The 17,897-nt window shown below is 37.7% G+C and overlaps 4 protein-coding genes across 6 annotated transcripts; 3 read left to right on the top strand and 1 right to left on the bottom strand.

The window, feature by feature from the left end:
- Positions 1-188: 188 nt before the first annotated feature.
- Positions 189-4,250, top strand: tmem59 (transmembrane protein 59). Its single transcript, XM_028020812.1, has 8 exons — positions 189-414; positions 609-714; positions 1,380-1,474; positions 1,552-1,704; positions 1,796-1,868; positions 2,739-2,862; positions 2,955-3,072; positions 3,560-4,250. Exons 1-8 carry the CDS (start codon positions 259-261, stop codon positions 3,710-3,712), a joined length of 978 nt encoding a protein of 325 aa, XP_027876613.1. The 5' UTR covers positions 189-258; the 3' UTR covers positions 3,713-4,250.
- A 415-nt stretch (positions 4,251-4,665) lies between these two features.
- lrrc42 (leucine rich repeat containing 42) lies at positions 4,666-7,179 on the bottom strand. 2 transcript variants are annotated; one of them, XM_028020811.1, is made up of 7 exons: positions 6,485-7,179; positions 6,259-6,390; positions 6,067-6,185; positions 5,896-5,981; positions 5,376-5,489; positions 5,210-5,294; positions 4,666-5,135 (listed from the first exon to the last, which is right to left on the bottom strand). In XM_028020811.1, the coding sequence occupies exons 1-7, from the start codon at positions 6,877-6,879 to the stop codon at positions 4,831-4,833; spliced, it is 1,236 nt and encodes a 411-aa protein (XP_027876612.1). In that variant the 5' UTR covers positions 6,880-7,179; the 3' UTR covers positions 4,666-4,830. The 2 variants fall into 2 exon arrangements, with proteins under 2 accessions (XP_027876612.1, XP_027876611.1); XM_028020810.1 differs by having other exon boundaries at positions 6,067-6,188.
- A 2,131-nt stretch (positions 7,180-9,310) lies between these two features.
- yipf1 (Yip1 domain family, member 1) lies at positions 9,311-14,588 on the top strand. 2 transcript variants are annotated; one of them, XM_028021517.1, is made up of 10 exons: positions 9,311-9,410; positions 9,644-9,755; positions 10,177-10,334; positions 10,431-10,511; positions 10,626-10,713; positions 10,852-10,968; positions 11,045-11,211; positions 11,826-12,008; positions 13,308-13,412; positions 13,624-14,588. In XM_028021517.1, the coding sequence occupies exons 2-9, from the start codon at positions 9,722-9,724 to the stop codon at positions 13,386-13,388; spliced, it is 909 nt and encodes a 302-aa protein (XP_027877318.1). In that variant the 5' UTR covers positions 9,311-9,410; positions 9,644-9,721; the 3' UTR covers positions 13,389-13,412; positions 13,624-14,588. The 2 variants fall into 2 exon arrangements, with proteins under 2 accessions (XP_027877318.1, XP_027877319.1); XM_028021518.1 differs by lacking the exon at positions 9,311-9,410 and adding an exon at positions 9,430-9,536.
- Positions 14,589-15,308: 720 nt separating this feature from the next.
- On the top strand, positions 15,309-17,675 carry LOC114147005 (uncharacterized). Its single transcript, XM_028021519.1, has one exon. It carries the CDS (start codon positions 15,852-15,854, stop codon positions 16,563-16,565), a length of 714 nt encoding a protein of 237 aa, XP_027877320.1. The 5' UTR covers positions 15,309-15,851; the 3' UTR covers positions 16,566-17,675.
- The last annotated feature ends 222 nt before the right edge of the window (positions 17,676-17,897 follow it).

Below are 17,897 nucleotides of genomic sequence, written 5' to 3' on the forward strand. Positions count from 1 at the left end.
AAAATGTCAAATATGTATGAGATAAAACGTAACAGAAAATAAAATTACATAAACAATAAAATGCAGTTCACATTACATCTCTAGGTAGAAATTGTGTATAAATTACCGCTGTTAAAAATATGAACACTTATTTCGGAGTCCTTAAACGCAACCTTAAAGTTAAACCTTAAAGCTATAAAGTCTCGCGAGATTTACAGTTCCGCTTAGGGTGGATGGGGAAGAGGAGTGGAGTTGTTTGTTTGGATTTGCACAGGCAAAATGGGAACCTTTTCTTTCGTTGGTAGTATTTTGGGACTAAATGTCCTACTTGCTTGCACATTGGCGTCTTCAGACGTGTTTGACAGCGTTCTGGGAAGCACAGCGTCCTGCCACAAGTCCTGCGGAATGACATACAGTTTGCACACCTATCCACGGGTGAGTGCTTTTATCTTGATTATGTCAGCTAGCTTGCGCTAACGTTATGCAATTTAGCTAGAGAAGATCATTTAGGTTTATTCATTTAAGTGCATTTATATTGTTTGATGCATTGTTGTATATAAATCGTCGAAAAGTGCGTCATTTTTCGCAGAGGTATTCAACTGGTCCTTTTGGTTTGTTTTTGTTTTCAGGAGGAGGAACTGTACGCCTGCCAGCGAGGCTGTCGTCTGTTCTCCATTTGTCATTTTGTCCGTGACAGCGACGATTTAAATCAGACCAGAAGTGAATGTGAATCAAGTAAGTATATGCAAACTTTCATCTTCCATCCACAAGGTTCAGGCCCGTATAATGAGACTGGTCAGCACCAAATGTATTGAAAGCTCCACCTGACACACATACATCGAGTCGCATTTGAGTAGTTTTTTGGTCCAAATAAATTTAGAAAAATACTGTGCACCTGCTGTCATTGTGTAAACGTAATTGACTGTACATACTCAGTACGTCCACCCCCTTTGTTTTCACGTTGAAAATACAAACTTTAATGTGTTTTATTGGGATTTTAGACCTACATAAAGTAGTGCATAAGTGTGAAGTGAAACTAAATGGATACATCGTTTTCATAAAACATAATAAATATCACAACACACTTTAAGAATTTCTATTTAAAAATAAAAACTTCCACTTCACCATGATGCACTACTTGTGTGTGATCTCCCATCATATAAAATCTCAAATACATTGAAGTTTGTGGTTGTAATACAAAATATTGACACTTTTGGTTGATTCATCATATTGATGACAAAAAATGTACTTCAAAATTCAGAAAAGTTTTAATCAGGAAAAGTTTAGAGGTTGGACATGAAATATGAGCAGGCACCTTGCATAACAAAATGTATCAAGAGATACATTATGTTGCATTCTTCTAAACCTGTCTTGCTGTCTGTTACTCCAAACTCATGCAGCCTGTCGGGAAGCCTACACCCAGCCTGATGAGCAGTATGCGTGCAACATGGGCTGTCACAATCAGCTTCCATTTGCTGAGCAGCGTCAGGATCAGGTATACCGGTAGTTGGATCAATGCAGAATTTCTCTCAAGAAATAATGGCATGCTCAGTGTCTCTGTTTTCTAAACAGTTGGAGGCCATGATGCCTAGGATTCATCTTCTGTATCCCCTGACTTTGGTCAGAGGATTTTGGGATGACGTAATGAGTCAAGCCCACAGCTTCATCACTTCCACCTGGACGTTCTACCTTCAAGCTGATGATGGAAAAGTTGTTATTTTCCAGGTATTGCTCTGATTAGGTCTAAAGACCTGACAGTGGTAGGCCATTCTATACAATAAGTTTCAAAAATCCAGTTATCTCCTCTGCTTCTCAGTCTGAACCACAGATTAGGATTTTCTCCCAAATTGAACTGGATAAAGATTCAAAGGAGGAGCCTCAGAAAAGCTGTAAGCACATAAAATTTTATTCTTTTTATGCAATGGTCTTCAATTTAGAACAAATGTAAAAATATTGTGACATGTAGGCTCACCATCCACATGTATGTCAAACATTTTGTGTCCAGTTTTGGATCTTGTTAAATGTTTGTTATCCTGACACAGACATGGTACTGAAGCATAATTTATACTTTAACAGTTGAATTCTGGGCCGCCCAGAGCTTAACATTTAGCATGCTTTTCCCATCCCAACAACAGTTTTGTGATAATTTTTTCCTTCCTTCTAAGAACACCAAACTGTGTCTAAAATTCAGCTGACAGTCTGGGTAGAATTACTGCTTTTTGCTATTTAAAGATTTTTTTCTTCTGAGACAATCAAGAAATGTTTTTAAAAAAAGTTTCTAACACTACAAAAGTGTTTTTTCTTTTTGTATGTTTTCTACTTATTGCAAAATGTAGTACAAAAAGTTATTGCAAATTTTAGGTCCTTAATATTTATCTCTGGAACCCATAACACTGCCCCCACCCAATCATGATGCTACAGCTTTAAACAGCTGATGCAGCATTCTCAGGTTTTGGTTGTTGTTTCACATCTCAACCTGCCTCATTTCATCAAATGGCTACATCTTGGGTCAGATTCTTATTATTAAACTTTTGATACAACATGACAATATTTAGCAAGCTAACACAGTGTATCTTAAAATCTCATTCTAATGTCCTTGACCTCAATTTCATGTAAAATATCTGAATTAATTTATAACTTGAGAATCTGCCTGGAAAGCAACCATGATTTGGAAATGCAGCAAAGGAACTGTAAAGATGAAACATAAAGGTGCATCCCTTATTTTTGTAATTGTCTTTTTTTATTTTTTTTTATGAAAGTACCCCGGCTGAGCAGTCCTATTTACAAAGAATACCATCGGACTTTAATCCAAGAAAGAGACAGAGAGCTGAGTGGTGAGCGCAGCTATGACGACGGCTACAATCTTTTCAGCTGCCTGTCAAGGTTTGCACATTTCTGTTGCCTGAGCAACTTTAGTAACACCACGGTTCCGCATACTGCACAGCTACACAGACCAACTGTAATTTTCTCCACAGGAATCCCTGGCTGCCTGGGTGGATTCTAACAACTACTTTAATACTGTCTGTATTGGTCCTGATCTGGATCTGCTGTGCTACTGTGGCAACTGCTGTGGATCAATATGTACCGGCTGAGGTAAGCCCTGGGTTATTTTCTTTGCCGTGGTTTCTAGGTTATTTGTCTAACCTTGAGACCTGTTGCGGCCATTTTCTTTTTAAAAGGTTCCAGAAACCTGAAGGTTTTCTGGAACATCAAACTGTTAACAAAAAACTGTCTTCTGGAAACATTTGAAGACGAACATGAAGTAAAACCTACAGTACTCAAGAGCAGTTCAACATTCAGGTGTTACTGTAAATTATGGGCTTATATTTACTACTTAAATGTTTCTGTGACACATTACTTAAAAACATGTACGTTGCCTTGCAAATGTATTTATACCCCTTAAACAGTTCACATTTTGTCCTTTTAAAGTAATAAACATCAGTCTACATAACAAAATGTGAAATAGGTTTAAGGAGTATGTCTACATGTCGAGATGTCTTTGTAAAACCTGCAGCTATTCTGACTAGCTTACCATGCAAACTGAATACATAAAGACTGTTTTATTTTCCTCTTCCTATAGAAACTGAGCATCTATGGGGACAAGGACTACATCAAAGAGCAGAAACTGACTCCTTACCCAGCATCCTCTCTGATTATCATCACCTCCAAAGGGACAGAGGAAGAGGCGGGGCCACTTCCTTCCAAGGTGAACCTGGGACAGTCCAACATCTAGAAAACAAGACTGCCCTCCTAAAGGAAACTTTCCTATTGATCATTGGTATTCTGGGGTTTTTTTTCTTTAATCTCCAATTTAAGGCCTAAGCTGGTTGTGATCTCAGCAGAACTTTCAGATCATTTACTTTTAACTGGTTTGTCCCTGCTTTATTTAAACCTGACATTTGGGTAATTGAAACTTTTTTCTGTATATTGGTATAATTGTCTCAAAGTATAATGAGGGTAATAAAGGAATAACATGTTTTAGGGGGGTGGGGATTTTCCTGCAAGTGTGCATTAGTTCTGTGTTTTTATTGAATGTAATGAACTGACTTGAAGTGATGCAAGTTTTTACCCGAATCCACAATGCTTGGTAAAACAGATTGTGTGGATACTGCCGACTCCCCCTTTGTTAATGTTTGTATTGCTGCATTATCCTGATCCATTTTACAGTAAGAGTCTGTGCTTATTAAATGAAATGGTACATGCAGTTAAGTCTTTCCTGCTCTACTGTTTGTTTCCTTGGTAATAAATACAAATAAAATATACAACTGTGATATTGTTGAGTTGGAGTCATGATATTTTGCTTAACCCTTTGGTAAATTAGGGAAGAGAAAACATGCCAATATTAACTTGACTCTGCAGCAGACAGTTAAAAGCAGAACTGGTGAATTGGTGGGGAATGTATGAATTTGTACTTTACAAATTGGCCAAAACATGGACTGAGAGCTCAGGAAATGTAGGTCTGACATAAAATATGTGTAAGAATACTGGGGGTAAAACATTAATCCTACAAAAGTTTTGATCATGTTATAGACAATGTCCATTTGTATAGAAAATGTCAACAAGGAATTTTATACATATGAGTTTTGTCCCTGTGCGAGTTACAGAAAACTTGATACACTCTGTTTTATGATTATTAAAGTTCACTGTGCAGTAAGTTAAAAGCTGCAGAAAGAAAAAAAGGCACTCTGGCAAAATACAAAATTTTATTAATCTTAAAAAAAAAAAAAAAAAAAGCCAACACTTCCTTTGCTAAGTATATGTGAACCGCTAATAGTTTGTGTGAACGCAGCATGCTGACTGCCGCTCCCATGTCTGATTATTTTGTAATGCTGCCCGGATGGATTCCATTATTCAATAGCTGTTCAACAACTCTGTGTCCTCTGCTGTGAGTACTAATGAGGATGAGCGTTTTGTCTTAGTCGGAGGGCTTTGATGAGAACCGTCACACTTGCTTGACTCTTGCTTCGTCTTTCTAACATTACAGGTGGGATTCCTAACTTGGAGACATTTTGTTGTGGATGGATCCATTTTCCCACATAGATGATTGTTTCCTGTTGATTTGTAGAAGTGTAATTTCTCCATATTGGTCTGCTTGCCGTTCTCACTTATCAGTGGTGCCGCATTCAGTACCTCTCTGACAACCTTCTGTCTGCCAACTACAAAAAAAAAAAACACATCTCAGCACTTAATTTGTAAATTGATTAACAAATTAAAAATGTAATGGACTTACAGAAGCGAAGTGCTGAGGCCCTTGACTCTTCCGTTTTCTTCGGTTTAGGCATCTGGCAGCCACTTGTTTCCCACTGATTTACAACCTGGAAAGAAGAAGAATGTGGATAAATGATTCTTATTGAAACAGATTATCTACACTCCTGGTATTGCCTAAAATTGATTACCTGTTCTGCCCATCCTTCTGTTTTACATCCCGAGTGATCGAAGGTGTTCAGTGGTTTCTCCGAATGAATTAGCCCCAATAAGTTCCACACGGTTGTCTTCAATCCTGTGCCAAGCTCATATATAAATAATAAATTATTCTCAGGCCCAAAACAAAAAAAAATACCCAGATAAGTATAATACATCACAAATAGTGCCTGTTAAGCCAGATGTATTGTCTATATTATCTACCCTAATCCCTGGTTTTGACATTTTCAGCTTCTTGATAATTGAAAAAGTTATATTTCAAGGAATTACTTGAATTTATAGCAGTAGTGAAAGGTGCTTTAAGAGAAAGTAGGCTACAGTTGTCCAACTTCATTTGTAAAATAAATGTAAAACTAGGTATCCATTTCCTTGAGCTTTGCAGGTACATTCTACTTTGTGTTGGTCTGTCACGTAACATCCAAATCAAATACACTATTTGTGGTTATAACATGACAGAATGTGGTATGAATCTTTCATAATACACTCTTGTCTTACTTTCATGTTGGTCCCAGATGCATCAAGCTTCACCAGCTTTGGGAGGCAGGTAAGGTATCTCAAAGCCATCTCCGAGAGGGGATTGCCTGTATAAGAAAGAAAAAAAATATATAATATTATACAGTCTATGTTTGCAGTCAGTGCTCACCAGACTCCATTGAAATTACGGACAGGAAACATCCAGGAGTTCCAGGGAGTCCAGTCCTTTCTGCATCATCCGGATAGGCGCGGTCAATCTTTGCAGGCCAGCATCTGACAGATGGTTGCCACCAATAAACAGCTGAGTCAGGCTGCTATGGAAGACAGGATTCAGAGTTAATACTATCTTTTCTGCTTAGTGCATCCTAAAAAGCCAAGCCTTACCTCGCCAGTGACATGGAAGTGAGGTGACCAAACAGCTCATGATCATCTCCTAGTCTACAGCCAAACAAATCCAGAGACTTTAAACTATGAAATGCTTTTATCTCGGTGATCCTCTCATGCAGGAGTGGAAACCTGCAGAATAAGAAAAGCAGACATGAATGGCAACTATCTATGGCAAAAAGAGGCAGAGAGGCATGGAGGAGAGGAGATAACAATATTCCCCAACCTGTTTCTAAGACAGAGTGAGCCCAGCACTAAATCTCCATATGCGTCACTGAATAATTTCAAGGCTTTCTGAGAAATATCTGGGTTTAAAAACACGCGGTTCTCTTCTGCTGCTACAAAAAGTCTGTCGCCTATTTGCTCTGGGAAGCCAACCAAAGAGTCCACATGTTGGATGTTGTCAGCAACGAACAGCAGAGTGATGTCAAAGAGGGATTTAGTTGTGTATCTCAGACTTCCTTCCTCGTTGTAGGTGAAAATAAAATGCTCCTTTTTCAGCACAAACGGATTCGTCCTCCTGCATGATGATGATGTTGGTGGTTTTGGTTGTGCCAGAATAATGTCACTCACACGACGAAGGCTGCCTCTTTCTCGAACATAAATGGTGCTGCTGTCCATTACAAACACGCAAAAACTTCTCTTAACTGAACAGCAGATTTGAATACAGACTCTAAGGAGATCACAAATTCACACCAGAGGGTCATTAGCTTAAGCTATAAACAAAGAAGCGCCTTTGTGTTCACGGTATTCCCAGCTACACCTATTCATCATTCTCAGTATTGTTAGATTCCTCGCTACCAGTATGCAGCTTTCACAGGCATGAGCAGATCCCTTTGCTATCATAGAGCATAGACCCATTAGAAGAGCAAACGCATAAGAGGCTTCTACGTCGCTTCGCCGCCATATATATATGGGGTTCCATTTGTGTCAAAAATAAGTAGAAGTCATATGTGTAGATTGTTGTTGGTCTGTGTCACAGATGGCAAACTCCAGTCCTCAAGGGCCGGTGTCCTGCAGGTTTTAGATGTGCCACAGGTACAAAACACTGGAATGAAATGGCTTAATTACCTTCTCCTTGTGTAGATACGTTCTCCAGAGCCTTGCTAATGACCTAATTATTCTATTCAGGTGTGGTGCAGCAGAGGCAACTTTGTGCCTCTGCTGCACCACTAGCCCTTGAGGACTGGAGCTTGACACCCCTGGCTATGTCATTGCTATGTGTCTTTGGTTGATGTCTATGGTCTTAGTGCTTTATGGATATGTCGATGTTACATGTAGATGTTGCATATGTCTATGTTGCATATGTAGGTGATGCATATGTTAGATGTTGCATATGTCAACACCTGCAACACATATGTTGCATATGTGTTCGCTGCATATGTAGATGTCGCATATGTCTTTGTTGCATATGTGTTTGCTGCATATGTCTATATGCAACATAGACATATGCAGCGAATATACTGCATGTTGCATATGTTATGTCTCTAGCTGTGTGGTGGTTATTACTCACTGTCATCTTGTCAATTCATCTGCAGTAAGGCAGTGAACCCTTTGCAGTAGTTTTTTTATGTAACTTCTGTGATTGGTCAATGTCGTTGGTCCATGCTGTTAGTTCATGTCATTGGTCAGTGTTGCTGTTGCCTGTTCTCTTCATCATTAATAAGTGTTACAAGGTAGAAATCTAAGCATTTTGAAAACACTAATATTGGAAGACCTATATTTTTGTAATATCTAATAAACTCTTTGATCAGACATGACGTACTTCAACACTTATTAATGGTAAAGAGAACAGGCAACAGCAACACTTATCAACGACATGAACTAACAGCATGGACCAACAACATTGACCAATCACAGAAGTTAGAGACATTCAGACAACTACTTGAACCAACAACAGGGGGGAGTAAAATAATTTTTTTAAAACATCTGCAAGGGGTTCACTGCTTTACTGGAGATGAATTGACAAGATGACAGTGAGTGATAACCACCACGCAACTAGAGACATAACATATGCAACAACTACTGTACATATGCAGCAAACACATATACAACATAGACATATGCAACATCTACTTATGAAGCGAATGCATATGCAACATAGACATATGCAACATAGGCATATGCAACATCTACATGCAACATCGACATATCCATAAAGCACTAAGACCCATCCATCCATCCATCCATTTTCTGTTCACCCGTGTCCCTAATGGGGTCGGGAGGGTTAGCACTAAGACCATAGACATTTATCAAAGACACATAGCAACAACATAGACCAACAACATCTACACATATGACGTCTACTTATTTTTGACACAAATGGAACCCCATATAATGGCAGTTTACAATCTCAGTATATTACTGCCGTCAACCGGCCTGAGGTATAATTCGCCAAATTTAACTCATCCTAGCTTTCAAATGCTCTCACTTAATAAAATTAGTAAATAAAAATAAATAAATTCTCTCAGCTAATTTTGTGCCCTTTAAATAATAAGTTTAATAAGTTATTAATTATACAATGTCATTGAAGTTTCTGTAACCATAGTTATTGCAGTTCCTGTGGCCCTTTCCATTTCCTCTCTTTCTCTTGCATTCTTTCTACATTTTATGAAAATATGTTTTAACCCCTTCTATTTCGCCACAGTGAAACCCATCCCTGATTTCCCTATAATATTTAAACCACTATTTAGGCTTGTACTGAACCTATTATTCATACCTCCTCTTGCTACTTCATTACCCCTTCTTACAATTACTTCATTTTATATTTTGTATAGATGTTTTCTCTCCTGCCAAGGCTACTTGCCACCTACAATATGGCGGATTCTGTGACCTACACTGTAACGTACCAGCTGTTTATTTCAAACTTCACAGTAAGAGTCAACTAATAGCAGTCCTTCTGTAGATCTGGAGATATGCCAAAACACACCTCAGTTTACATTACCATTTTACAATGAAATATTTTACAGTTATGATCACTTTTATTTCACCATGTCCTCTAAATATACAGCCAAATTCATGTATCTAAACTCTTATTTTGAAAATATCTCGCAACAGGAACGAATCATGTTTACCTCGTTGGCATATCCTGCTTCGGGTTTCCCTAGCTAATAGCGATGACATAATTTTAACGAATTTTTCCACAGAATTTGGTAAGCATGGGTTTAAGAAAGTTGACCCATTTATACTGTATTTCACAGTTACAATAGTAATAGGAGTTAATTTTTTTTTTTTTTTTACTGATATATTGAAGTTTACCAGTCGAAGTTGGTTCCTAAGTAAGCTAGCTTCCTAAGTTATTTTGTACCTATAGTTTTAAAAATGCTTTTAATCTGGAGTCAACAGATGTAAACGTCAACAGCCGTGTTCTTTTTTTCATTCACAGCTTTTGGGATTAATTTGTTGCCTCTTTGCCAGCCTGCCAGCAGATTCTCAAAGAACAAACATTTCTACTGAAAAGGGAATGGCGTCGAAAAATGATCCATTTCAATTTCAAGGTGAACGTTCTCCCTGAACTCTGTCTTTCAAATTTTAATGTCGTATAGATATAACACATTAGTACGTAGGTGTTTACTTTTACATAGACTTGATAGCTAAATTCATAAGATTTTTTTGTCAAAATAAATAAATATTTAAAGTGCTACCCACAATTTTTCACATTTTGTGATGCAATCACAAACTGTAGTGTATTTCTGTAAGGAGTGTGTGACTGAGCAGCAAAAATTGGGCTTAATTTTGAAGTGGAAGGATACGTGGTACTTTGAATTTGGCAATTCAAACTTGATTTCTTTACAACAATCACAAAAGTGTGGTCTGCATTGATATATTAATTCACTCTAACTTTACCTGAGTACAACCACACACTTTCCTGAAAGAACAAACACGTTGATCTAGATGCTTAACTGTCCCTTCTAACAGAATTTGAGGAAGCTGGGAATCTTCTGGAATCTAACAGAGATGCAGTCACCATTAGCATTGAGGATGAGGATTTAAAATCCAAGAGGCAAAGAAGTGCTGTTGGTTTTGCTCAAGATGTTGGTGATGAAGAACCACTCATCAATGAGGACAGAGAAGAGGTCAGACCACGACCCTGTTAATGGAAAATTATTTGCTTCTTGAAATGTGTATAAATCAGATATTTAGATGATAACTATCTTGTTTTTTTATTCAAGCTTCTGTCTGGGCAAAAGAAAAATGCTCCTTTCTGGACATTTGAATACTACCAGAAATTCTTTGACATTGAAACCCATCATGTAAGTCATTTTTGTTTTGTCCCTGTCTCAGTTTATATCATCAGATTAATTGCTTCAGAGCAAATGTATCTCAAACTTGGTTGAAATCTGATGTGTTTTTAACTCTTACTTTAGGTAAAGGAGAGGATCCTTGGCTCACTGCTGCCGTGGCCTGGAAAAAACTTCATTCAAGTTCACCTTCGTAAAAACCCAGATCTTTATGGTTAGTTTTGACTTAGTTTGCACAGTTGTTGTCACAGATTATTTGTGGTGGCAGGCTGATTTATTTCCTTTTACTGTTCATAAAACATTGAAGTTGTAAATAATGATGATATAAATATAAATATGTTTGTGTTTGTAGGACCATTCTGGATTTGTACCACTCTTGTGTTTGCCATTGCTATCAGTGGAAACCTATCTACTTTCTTGCGATACTTTGGCAATTCAAACTATAAATATACCGCAGAGTTTGGAAAAGGTACGTTCAGTTCGACTGATGCTAAACATGCTTAATAAACGTCCAGTTTACCTCTTGCACCATGTGTGTTTTCCAGTGAGCATAGCTTCCACAGCCATCTTCAGCTATGCGTGGCTTGTGCCTCTTGGACTCTGGGGTTTGCTGCTGTGGAGGAGCAATAAAATCTTGAACCTGGTGTCATACTCGTTTATGGAGATTGTCTGTGTCTACGGATATTCACTGGCAGTTTACATTCCAGCTGTGGTAAGTCCTATAAATATGTTAACTATGCTACTGACATTGTTCTGCAACAAATTGAGCCTTGTAATACTTTATTGAACCATATTATTTAAAAAAATATATTATTGTCTATGCAATGCTTTGAAAAAGTTTTCTCAAGCTTCATGTCACATTTCAACAATAAACCTCAAGGGATTGAGGTGATAAATTTACACAAAGTTTTAAGAATTGTTTTTCTATTTTCATTGACAGCTTTTTTCTTGGATTTTGATATGTTTACTGGCTTGGCCACATCAGCATGCTCAAATCAATTGAATACAGATAAACCTTCCTGATGGTTTGAAAAGGTTTTTCTTTTCTGAAACTTTCTCCAATATAGGCCCAAATCACTCCTTGCTTTTTCATAAACTGTTACTTTGAAGGGGTGTGGATATTTTTTGTAAGGCACTATAGCTGCATATGTTTTAAATAGAATGCAAAAGGAATGAGAAGGTTAGGGGTGAATATTTAGAAACTGTATTGTTAACAATAGACTTGTAGTAATTAGAAAATTAATACTTTTCAGTGATGCCATGACAGCTTTTGAAGAAATATATTTCTGTATGTCATTACTCTGACACAAATTGTTTCAATAACAGGTTCTGTGGATTCCACACGTTGAGTGGCTGAGATGGCTCTCCATCGTGGTGGCGCTCTGCCTGTCTAGCTCAGTACTGGTGATGACTTTCTGGCCTGCACTCAGAGACGACCACCCCAAAGTCATCATAGCAACCGTAGTAGGCATTGTGCTGCTGAACGGGCTGCTGGCTGTAGGCTGTAAGGTAATAATCCTGGCTTTCGATGCTGGATATGAGAGCAAACAAATATGGCCTAAGGTTTATTATCTTGATCTGGCTCTCTGCCTTAACAGCATTTCTAATTTAGTTCCTTCTTTATAACCAGTCCGCGTTGGTGTAGATAACAATGATTGCATAAGTCTCAATTGTTTTCAGTGATCTCAACATAACCTAGCTTTGACCCTGCTTGTTGTGTCAGTCACATACAAACTGTGCCATATTTGCGCAGCTCCTACCTGTGTGATTCTGGGAAACAAATGTACTTGGTAGTGTCAGGTTGTTCTCCTCTTGTCAATGGAAACTTTGACCATGCTGGCTAACTGCTGGGACAATGGGCTGTTTGATGACTTCTTAATGTGAATACTGTCAGGTCTGCAGCCATATCCAATGTCTTGTAACATCCATGTAATTGCTCTACAAAGTACAGTAACCCTATGTCTGAAGAGGTAATAAGATAATAGGATTTTAAGACTCTTGCCTTCTTTTCTCCATAGTTCATATTTTCCTTGCACCTAAATTATAGTCTGACATTGATTGTTGTTTTAACTAATGGATTCAGTTGATTTTCTTGACATCTTTTAGCATTCAGCTTTCAACAGTTAATTGCAGAAATCAGACATTGGGAAGAAACTCAAGGTCCAGTATCTTAACATTTTTGACCTAAGAATTTAGAAAAGGTAGTTACTCAGTGCAGTGAGAAATTTTCTCCTTTTTTCCGTGATGCATCTAAAACTTCTTTGTTTGTATCACTGTATTCAGTGCTGTGTCTGACACAGTTGATCACATTATTCTAAAGGTGATGCCTGGTACTGTGCTATGCTAAAATGGTTCAGAACATATTTGACAGACTTTGTCAAATGTTAATTAAAATTCTAAAAGAACAAGAATCACATGTGAGGTTCCTCAAGACTTAATTTTTGGGTCAATTGTATTCTCTGCGCTACCAGGACCCAAGCTGAACAAGAATAGGCAGCATTTGGTTTTTCTCTGAAAACTTGAGGTGTCTAGAAACTGTTGACTCATTTGAAGAAGGTTTGAAAACCTTATTGTTCAGTGCATATTTCCTATTGAAGAATACCTCATCAGTTTGTTTTTAACATTTCTTACTTTTTTGGTTCATATTATAATATTGCCGTTTTTTTCTTTTTAAATTATGCTTTAATGTTTTGTATTTAAATTTTTCTTGTTTTCAATGTCTAATTGCTTCACACCTTTCCTTTGTTTTCACATACAGCTCTGTAAGTTATTTTGTGTATGCTAAACTTGCCCTGCCTTTGCCTACAGATGTACTTCTTCAACGAACCAAAGCTCGGACCACTACATGTCAGTCCCCCTGAAGCAAAGACCAATAGAACATCTTCATGAAGGACCTGCTTTCATTGGGTGAAGGTAAACAACAGAGCTAAACAGGCTTAGTTCTTAAGTATGTTTACTTTAACATTAATGTCACAATTACTTTTTTTGTTATCAACTGCAGGCCTATATTAAAAGCTTTGGGTAAAGGATCAAGTGTCTCTTTCTGATCTACTTGAGTCAAAAACCAGACCACAAACTTTTGTCTTCCCTAAAGTGTCCATTATTCTGTATTTTTAAATTACAGGTTCTCCAGTTGCATTATTAGAGAGACTCAAGTTCCTGCGTTGATGAAGTCATGGGTGTACTGGATTTCACCGGCACCTCGGCCCTTCCGGATTAAGGCCTTAAAGGCCGACTTGTAACTTCGGTGCAGCGTCATGACCTCTGAAAATGAAAACTGTTCTTGAGTATGTTACTTCTAATGGGATGGCTTCTAAACTTACTTAAGTTAATTGGGGTGTAGTATTACACAGCAAACACAATGTTATTGTGGTGGTGATGTTGTTTCCAGCTTTATAGCACTAATGTTAAAATGTAAAAGAAAAAAGTGGTTGGTGATTGCAGGATCAGTGATATTTCATTGATCTATTTCTTTTTATAATTTTTATAGTTGTTTCATACATACCCTCTGAAGGTAAAGGTGTTGTATTTTCTTAATATCAAGTGCCCTTAACTATTGCCAAAGCCTGGCAAGATGTGAAAGTAATGTTTGTAAATATTCTATAAATAATTTGTTGTCATTATGGCTAATTATAGTAAAATCTATTAAAATCCATGTTAATTTGTGTGTACAATGTTAATGTAGAGGCAAAAACATTTATGATTTGGGAGTAGAAGGGATGATGGTGGCAGCAGTGGTAGGAGTTCGCCCCGCAATTGGCGATCCCCATTCCACTTGCACCTTTTCTTGCCTATCGTTTGGCAAGACACTTCACCCGCCTTGCCTTCTGGTGGTGGTCAGAGATACATGGTAGCCTCGCTATGAAAAAAAGTAGATATTTCACAGCAATGTGTTTTTCTTGTTTAATAAGACACAAAGTGCAAGATTTGCTTGGTTTAGTCTCAACGAATACATTACTCAGGTTTTTGCAGTTGGGAAAGAATGTTCTTGCAGTATCAGTGTGGGGTTATTTTCCCACTGCATACAGGGCAATTCTAGAAGAAAAGCTGATGGCGGTTACTAAAAACCTAAGAATCAGATCTACCTTCCAGTCAGGCAACAACGATAAACATACAGCCAGGAAATATGATTAAAATGATTGAAGCATATTAAAAATCTTGACTCATTCAAATGGCCATATGGAAATTGCTGTTTACATTCACTGAACATTCAATTTGACAGATGTTGGACTGCCTGATAATGGTGGTAGGAGTTTGAAACTCCTACCATTTGATCTCTGCTCCACTGCCTTTGTCATTGTTTCCTTGGGCAAAACACCTCATCTACCTTGTCTGTTGGTGACGGTCAGAAGGGCCGATGCCACGATACAGCAGCCTCGCTTCTATCAGACTTCCCCAGGGAGGCAGTGGCTACAATACAGTTGCTTGCCATCATCAGTGTATGAATGGGAATGACTTGATCTCATGTAAAGTGTCATGCAAGTCCAATGTCATTTCATTTTACCTTTCTACTTCAGAATGTGCTCCACTTTGTATGGATTCTTAAAATCTATTGAGGGTTATGTGTTATGTGACAAAATGTATAAAGGTTCAAAGTTATTTTTCAAGGCACTGAAGAAGAACTGAAGAGTCGCATTAAAATGTCAACATTTGCAATTACTTGAACTCTTTGCCGTTTTGGTGCACTTTAAGGATTTTAGACTTGAGAACCTTAAGTCACCCCAGCTGTCATCGGGTAACAACGTGACCCTTCTACCAGTGTTAGAAGTTGCCTGTCCACTTCCACAGTTGGACATTTTAAATATTTAAAGGTGAGATTGTAACCAATAGGTATAGATTCAACATTTACAAGAATCTGTCTGACTTTAAAAACGAACGCAGGTCTTTAGTCGCCATCTAACTGTTGCATGGAGGGCTAAACCGATAAAATCTACTGTGACAGTTTGAATGACCTGCGGTGGAAAATCTTGAGCCCTGCAGTGGACCACATCCAGGCATACAGCATAGTTCTATTACGGGGAAGAGATTGTCATTAAGACTTTGCCCATTGTTGGCACTGATTAACAAGGGCCGACGTTTTTAGATTAATTAACAAAATAGGAAAAAAATTGGGTCACTTGACACGGTGTCAAAGGGATAGTGGCGCCATAATTAATGGTCATTCTAGCCTCAGCTTTGAGTTACACTGGAGCCTACTTGTCTAACTGATAACCCTCTTAGACGAATGTCACCTACCCGAGTCGCAGACATGCTTGTGGATTCATTAACACCCCACTAAAGGACTCTGTTTTTCCCTAAAGATATGCAGTAAGAATTTTTCCTCAGTTCTTGATTTGGAAACCTCTCCACAGGATGGCTTCTGCAAGTGGTAAAGCTGAAAAAGCCTCAAAATTTGAGATGCTGAAACTTTTGGAAAACTGCCGGAAGGAAAGAGATGATGCTTTACAACGGGAAAGTGCTCTCAGGGAAAAACTCAGGCAAAATGAGACAAGGTTGCGTTCAACTGAGGGCCTGAAACAAAAACTGAAGAGCTTGACTGTGGACAACAAAGAGCTTAGAAAGCAAGTGAAGGCTCTTCGGACTGATATCGGATTGGAGAGAAGCCCCAACTTTTCAGGGAAGACCACCAAAGACATAGTCAATGATTTTGAAGAAAAGGAGCGCGAGTGCAACTCCTTAATAGACAAGACCGGGAAACTTAGAGTGACCATTGATGACTTGACAGCAGAGCTGTCCAATGTAACCACCTCCAAGATGCTCTTAGAGGACCAAGTGCAGTCTTTACAACAAAATCTCAAGGATATGACAAATAATCAGCGGCGTCTGCTGAAGCTGTGGGACGACAAGAAGACCCAGAGGGAGCAGCTCGCTCTTCCTGCAATTGTTCAGAAACCCTTCACCCACAAAGAAATTCAAACTGACATGTCCATAAGCTCATACCAGAAGCTCCCACCTAATGCTTTTGAGACCAAGCAGATTAGACAGGATGGAGACAAGGACAATTTATCTTCCTTTGGTAATGGCTTTCATTATAGCAGAAAGAGTTCTGTGGACAATGAAACCTAATGACTTCAGTTCTGGCAGTTCATGCAAGGATGGTAACAGTAACACTAAAATGAATGATTCAATGAATTTCTGAATTACTATGCTTGAAACATATCTGTAACAAAGAGGCAAATCCTATAAACTCAAATATGACATGTCAGTTGAAACTGAACTGGCTCAAAGAGCAAATTTGTTTTGCGAACAATGACTTGTTTTTTTTTATAAGTTGTTGCTGTGTTGTCTTTTCTTTCTTTTTTATAAAAGAAATATATTGACGTTTATGGTGTAAACAATAGAATATTTTTTAGTACACCGTGCAATTAAATTCCATAATGGTAGATATGATCATACCTGCTGAGAAGCCAATGGGACAGTAGACATAGAAGACCATCTGAACATGATATTCTGTTTAGATGACATAAACTATCATATGACTGTATATCTACTGTATATATTGTGTATATAGATAAAATACATAAAATATAAAGCCAATTTAATAGGCTGCAAGAATGTATAACTTTAAATTGATTAATTTTGAATATTGATGGCATTAAAAACATTTATGATGTTGAACATATTCTAATTTAATGTATGCACATTGCATTGACATAGAAAATCATCTAAAAGTGCATTTATTTCAGTAACATGAAAGTAACATGTTATTCAGACCATTACCTAAAGACTAATATTTTTCAAGTGTTTATTTTAGCTAACTGATGCCTGGGCTTGCAGCTATTGAAATGTGTGATGTGATAACTGGAGAAGCTGAGCAACAGTTCAGCCTTTTGTTCTCATTAGTCCAGGTAAGGTGATTCTGGCAATGTCTCTGTTTCATGAGTAGCTTAACACAAGGAATAATATAGCTGTAGCCCATTTGGATGCCTTTGGAGGCAATGACTCAAGCTGCACCACACTTTATGAATTTTCCCAAATGGTCTTTAAACTAATGTGTGCTATCCCTGTTGCTTGCACACCTTTCTCAAGCACATTTTTTTCCTTCCACTCAACTACTAATATACTCTGTGAAGAGCCAACGTCTTTAGTAATGGCTTTCTTTGGCCTTCCCTTCTTGTGGAGTGTGTCATTTTTACCATGACTGTGCAGGTAATATCATGACAATAAAAAGCATTTCTATATCCTCCTGAGACCCAGCAATACATTTTTATATAATGTAAAACCAAATAAAACCAATATTTTTATTGGTTTTATTTGATATCCCAATTTTCCAGGATATTTTATGAGCTGTAAACCATGATCATAAAAATGACCATAAATAAACAGTGTATAGAATCTATATTAAAAATCAATTTCACTTTTTGAAAAGAATTACTGAAATAAATTACAATTTATATT

This window comes from Xiphophorus couchianus, chromosome 6 (assembly GCF_001444195.1).
Source record: "Xiphophorus couchianus chromosome 6, X_couchianus-1.0, whole genome shotgun sequence".
Classification (NCBI taxonomy): domain Eukaryota; kingdom Metazoa; phylum Chordata; class Actinopteri; order Cyprinodontiformes; family Poeciliidae; genus Xiphophorus; species Xiphophorus couchianus.

Bases quoted from the DNA above. Each gene is read 5' to 3' on its own strand.
- tmem59 (XM_028020812.1), top strand. From the start codon at position 259: ATGGGAACCTTTTCTTTCGTTGGTAGTATTTTGGGACTAAATGTCCTA. The intron at 1,705-1,795 runs GTATTGCTCTGA...TCTGCTTCTCAG, and splicing joins GAAAAGTTGTTATTTTCCAG to TCTGAACCACAGATTAGGAT. The intron at 1,869-2,738 runs GTAAGCACATAA...TTTTTATGAAAG, and splicing joins GGAGGAGCCTCAGAAAAGCT to TACCCCGGCTGAGCAGTCCT.
- lrrc42 (XM_028020810.1), bottom strand. From the start codon at position 6,879: ATGGACAGCAGCACCATTTATGTTCGAGAAAGAGGCAGCCTTCGTCGT. The intron at 6,189-6,258 runs GTAAGGCTTGGC...TGTCTTCCATAG, and splicing joins ACTTCCATGTCACTGGCGAG to CAGCCTGACTCAGCTGTTTA. The intron at 5,136-5,209 runs GTAAGTCCATTA...TTTTTTTTGTAG, and splicing joins GGCCTCAGCACTTCGCTTCT to TTGGCAGACAGAAGGTTGTC.
- yipf1 (XM_028021517.1), top strand. From the start codon at position 9,722: ATGGCGTCGAAAAATGATCCATTTCAATTTCAAG. The intron at 9,756-10,176 runs GTGAACGTTCTC...CCCTTCTAACAG, and splicing joins TGATCCATTTCAATTTCAAG to AATTTGAGGAAGCTGGGAAT. The intron at 10,512-10,625 runs GTAAGTCATTTT...CTCTTACTTTAG, and splicing joins TTGACATTGAAACCCATCAT to GTAAAGGAGAGGATCCTTGG.
- LOC114147005 (XM_028021519.1), top strand. From the start codon at position 15,852: ATGGCTTCTGCAAGTGGTAAAGCTGAAAAAGCCTCAAAATTTGAGATG.